General features: G+C 53.1%; 1 protein-coding gene across 1 annotated transcript; it reads left to right on the top strand.

The window, feature by feature from the left end:
- On the top strand, positions 1-4538 carry LOC101871317 (keratin, type II cytoskeletal 6A-like). Its single transcript, XM_034071410.1, is given in 10 exon segments — positions 1-619; positions 1485-1699; positions 1967-2027; positions 2137-2232; positions 2399-2563; positions 2679-2804; positions 2992-3212; positions 3465-3499; positions 3594-3835; positions 3838-4538. Coding segments are annotated over 10 exon segments (1809 nt in total). The 5' UTR covers positions 1-109; the 3' UTR covers positions 3976-4538.
- The last annotated feature ends 778 nt before the right edge of the window (positions 4539-5316 follow it).

Here is a 5316-nt window from a genome sequence, read left to right on the forward strand (position 1 = left end):
AGCTGTGGAGCCAGAGAAGACTGTGCGCACTTCTCTCCGCACTCATCCCGCAGCAGCACAGCTCCCTTGGTCCTTCTGCTCTCCTTGTCTCCACTCGGAAGAACCGGCCATGTCTCGGCAGTCAACCTGCAGAAGCTTTGGAGGCGGAAGCAAAAGGGGATTCAGCTCTTGCTCTGCCGTTGGTGGTGGCTTTGGAGGATGTGGGGGCAGAAGCAGAATCAGCTATAGCTCGTTCTCCACATCCAGGGGATTTGGAGGCAATGGACGTTGTGCAGGTTTTAGCAGCAGGAGCCTCCATAACATGGGTGGCAACGGAAGGATTTCCATGGGTGGCTCTTTTGGCGGTGGATATGGATGTAGAATTGGTGGCTTTGGTGGAGGCTTTGGAGGAGGATTTGGCGGCATTGGAGGAGGTATCATTGGTGGAGGAATAGGTGGCTTTGGTGGCCCTGTGAGAGGTGGCCCTGGGTTCCCTGGAGGCATCCAACCGGTGCAGGTTGACCCAACCCTCCTGCGGCCAGTCCATGTTGATATTGACCCTCAGATCCAACAAGTGAAGTGCCAGGAGAAGGAGCAGATCAAGACTCTTAACAATCAGTTTGCCTCTTTCATTGACAAGGTGAGAGGCTGGAGCTGTGTTTGCTTGGGAATGGGGACTCTGAGGAGCTTTCCTGTGCTGTGGAGAGGGGAATACTGTCCTGTACAGCTCCATGTGGGCAGCTCTGGAGGGCTGGTGGTGTTTGTACTGAGTCCACCTAAGGCAATGTAATAACTTGCCATCCACAGAGAAACCAAAGGACTTTCTCTGGGTTTGGTTGATCCAACTTCTTGCTTCTCTTTTCTCTTGTGTTCTTTGAGGCCGCAAGTGGTGGTGATACACTCAGTTATCCTTTAAGTCCATGCTTTCCAAGGGTTTGTTCTTCTTGAGGGACTTGGAATGTCAGGAAGAGCTTTGAGTTCATTCCTGGCTGTTCTTTACTTCAGTTCAGGAACAGTTGAGTACTCTTTAGAGTTCCTGCACTGGGTGAACGTTGGTTGCAAATGTACTTCAGAGTTGTTTAAATGCATGACGTGAATACTGAGTTCCTCTCTTATCTGCTAAGAGGAATGTTTTCCACTATTGAGATCCCAGTGTGGGATTTCATTCACTGGAAGGGAAAAAGAATGATCTGATGCTTCCGGAAATTAATTCCAGATCAGAATTTGCAATTGGAAATGACAAAACTGTAAAACTGGAATGTGATGTCCCAGTAGAGAACCGAAGTAGAGCAGAAATGAAGGAGGAAAGAGGAGAGATTCAAGGAGAGTTGAAAAAAAAGGAGAAAGAAAGGAGGAATCTTCCTCTTGGAAAATGGCTTTTAACCAGCCATAGTTATAGTGGGGATCTGGGATGTGATTCCCTTGGTTTCCTACACCTGCAAGAGGAGGTTTAAGTTGTGTGATGTTCCCATGTGAATCTCACACATCCCTTGGTGGGCTTTCAGGTCCGCTTCCTGGAGCAACAGAACAAGGTCCTGGCCACCAAATGGGAGCTGCTCCAGCAGCAAGGACCAATGGGCCCAAGGAAGAACCTGGATGTCATCTTTGAAAACTACATCCAGAACCTGAGGAGGAGGCTGGATTCCCTCCTGGGACAGAGGGGGCAGCTCGAGTCGGAGCTGCAGAACATGCGGCAATACGTGGAGGAGTACAAGACCAAGTAAGTGCCCTGCAGGCTCAGGAGGGAGCTGAAGCAGCCTGGAGAGCAGAGCTTGGGCATTCCCAGAGGCTTCCCATTGCTGAAGAGCTCTGGAGAAGTGGGGCTGAGGGAAGGGGGGTTCTGAGGTTGACTGATGAGTCCAAGAGACTTATAGCCTGGTTTGGGTTGGAAGGGACCGTAAAGCTCATCTAGTTTCAAGCTTCTGCCATGGGCATGGTCACCTTCCACTAGAACAGGTTGCTCATCTGGTCTTGTCCCCTTCTGCAGGTATGAAGAAGAAATCAACAGGCGCACTGCTGCTGAGAATGAGTTTGTGGTGCTCAAGAAGGTAACAGGGGCATAGTAGAGGAGGCTGCAAAGATGTTGGAAGGGGGAAGCAGCAGGATGGTGCTGGGGTGGGAGGAAGCTGATGTCTATCTCTGTGGTCTTTCCTTTAGGATGTGGACTGTGCCTACATGACTAAAGTAGAGTTGGAAGCCAAGGTGGGAGCTCTGACCGATGAAATCAGCTTCCTGAGGTGCATCTATGAGGAGGTAAGAGCTTTCCCTACCCATGAGCTGCCTGCAGTGTCCATGTGGTGGCCAAAGACACTGGAGTGGGACTGGGTGTCCATTGGATTTGGTCTGCAGAGGCTGCTTGGAGCTGCTGCTCCTCTCTGCCCTCGTCAGCTGCTCAGGCTGACTCCTGTCTTGGTTGTAGGAGCTGGCTCAGATGCAGACCATCAGCCGAGACCTGTCCGTGGTGGTGTCCATGGACAACAACAGGCACCTGGACCTGGACAGCATCATCGAGGAGGTCAGGCGCCAGTACGAGCAGATCGCCCAGAACAGCAGAGCTGAAGCTGAGGCTTGGTACCAGAGCAGGGTGAGTTGGGAGCAGTTCAAGGCTCCTGGAAGAGTCTCTGCTATTGGATGCAGAGCACAGGAACCAGCTGAGCTCTTGGTGTCACTGATGGGTTGCTTTGTGTCTGTGCCACCAGTATGAAGAGCTGCAGAGCACTGCTGGAAGGCACGGGGACAGCCTCCGCAACACCAAGATTGAGATCCAGGAGCTGACCAGGAACGTGCAGAGGCTGCGGACTGAGATCGAGAACGTCAAGAAGCAGGTAGGGGCTCCTCAGCATCACAGTGGTGAACCAGGGAGGAATGTGTGAGGGAAACACAGCCATTGGAATTCAGTTCCTTTGGAGCAGATCGATGGCTCCTGCCTGTTTCCATCCAGTATGTGCCCTGAGGCCTCTCTAGTGGAGGCTGTGCAGGAGGGCACTGAGGAACTGCTCTTCTTTCTCTCAGAACCATCAGCTGCAATCAGCAATTGCTGAGGCCGAGGAGCGGGGTGAGATGGCCCTGAAGGATGCCAGGAGGAAACTGGAAGAGCTGGAATGTGCCCTGAGCAAAGACAAGGAGGAGCTGGCTCGCTTGCTGAAGGAATACCAGGAGCTGCTCAACATCAAGATCGCGCTGGATGTTGAGATTGCCATGTACAGGAAGCTGCTGGAAGGAGAAGAGAACAGGTAAGAACTCCTTTCATGTTGTCCTGGCTGAGGTATTCCCTGGGACACGTGGAGCCCATTTAATCTTGGAATTTTCCAGTTCTTCCTCAAGTTTTTAAGGCTAAAATAGCAAGGAGGTCCCCACAGGGAATGCTCCTCAGTGGTTTTGGGGATGTTAAATGCAACAGGAGATAAGAGGAGCACTTGGAGGTTGTATGGAGCTGAGGTGCTACTAGATCACATTTACAACTTGTGCCCTTTTTCCCTACACAGGCTCTGTTTCGATAACCCATCCAACGTCAATGTCTGTAAGTATCTGCCCATCTTTGCTGCACAACAGCTTTCACCTGGGTTTCGTGAGGGCTCAAGTGATGCTTACTGAGCCTTGTCCTTGTCTTGCAGCTGTGGTAGGCAAAGGCTCTGTGGTTGGAGGCAGACCCTGCGGCTTCAGCCCCAGCAATGGCTTGGGAGGAGGAGTGTGCGTGGTGGGAGCACCAACCATCATCGGAGGCAACTGTGGCTTGGGAGGAACCATCCTCACCAGCGGCTTCTCCTCTGGAAGTGGGAGGATTTGCAACCCTGGAGGTGGCAGCTTCATGGCCGGGGCTGGATCCTCCTCGGTGCGCAGATGCGTCAGCACCACGACAGTCAAATCCTCGGGTGTCAAATACTGAGCCCTGCCTTCAGTCCCCGCAAGGAAAGCAGCACCGTCCCCTCCCTGCAGCCTGCAGCACAGCCCCTGCCACCCTCACCGGTGCCCAGCAATGAACTGGTCCTCCTATAGCTCAGAGCATCTTTAAGTCACCCTGCCCAAGGTGGGGGGGTCTGCAGTGGAACCCAGCTCCTCTCGGAGCCCCACCAGCTCCAGGGGTGGAAGATCTCCCCTATGCGTTCCAGCACCCATCTGAGCATCCCTCGCCACGCTTCTTGCTGCTGTCCCCCCCACCCCGGCTGCTGCTGTTTTTGAGGAGGAGTGCGTTAAAAATGGCTCTTTCCTGTCACTTTTCAAGGTCTCTTTTTCAATGGCCGCGTGTCGTGTCCTGCATGTCACCCACATGCTTGTTTCAGCTCTTATCAGGCGCTCATGTGAGCAGGAGAAACGTGATAACGTCTCATAGTCAGAGTTGGGAGTGAGAAATGGGTCTCTGAGGTGTCCACCTCACCTTGGTGGAGTAATTTGGCAGCTTTAATGTTTTATAGATCCCTTTCCCTCTTCTTCACGCCTGACGTATGCACGGCCTTATTGCAGCCCTCCTGTTGCGTGAGCCCTGCTGCATGGCTGCTTCCTGCCCGCACCCCTCTCCTCCGAGTTCTCCATTACCAATAAACCGCAGACAGATGAAAAGATCTCTTTGTGTTGTCTCATCACTCAATGGTCCCCAGGGGAGGGAAAACACCCTTTGCTTTTCTCCTTAAGGGATGGCAACGGTGCCTTCACCATAAGGAATGGCAATGGTGCTTTCACCATAAGGAATGGCAATGGTGCTTTCACCATAAGGAATGGCAATGGTGCCTTCAACATAAGGAATGGCAATGGTGCCTTCAACATAAGGAATGGCAATGGTGCTCTGTCCCATGGTTCAAATCACTGCACACCAAGAGCTGCCCAGCTGAGGTGAGGAGGAGGAAGATGGTTCTCCTCCCTCCTCCTGCTCCTCCATTGTAGACCCCCCATCTCTCTGTGGGGTGGAAGAGCCATGGCTCTGAGGAGCGTGGCACAGGAAGGGGACATGGGATGTCAGCCTGGTGGCCATGAGGTGAGAGGATTGTGCTCATTCCACACAGAGCAGGATGAAGTGTCCAGCCCTCAGCTGATGGGTGGCAAGGGAGCAAGGCAGGAAGGGCCACCAGTGGGGACAGTCCAGTATCTGAAGGGAGCTACAGGGATGCTGGAGGGAGACCTGCTGGAGAGGGACCTGCATCACGGACTGGAGCGATGGGATGAGGGGTGATGGGTTCAGACTGGAACAGGGGAAGTGCAGATTGGATCTAAGGAAGTTCTTCCCTGTGAGGGTGCTGAGGCGCTGGCACAGGGTGCCCAGAGAAGCTGTGGCTGCCCCATCCCTGGCAGACTACCCATGGCTGGACTGGGGTAGTCTGAACTTTGCTGTTAGGATGTAGTGGT

The sequence above is a fragment of the Melopsittacus undulatus genome, chromosome 21 (genome assembly GCF_012275295.1).
Source record: "Melopsittacus undulatus isolate bMelUnd1 chromosome 21, bMelUnd1.mat.Z, whole genome shotgun sequence".
In the NCBI taxonomy this organism is placed as follows: domain Eukaryota; kingdom Metazoa; phylum Chordata; class Aves; order Psittaciformes; family Psittaculidae; genus Melopsittacus; species Melopsittacus undulatus.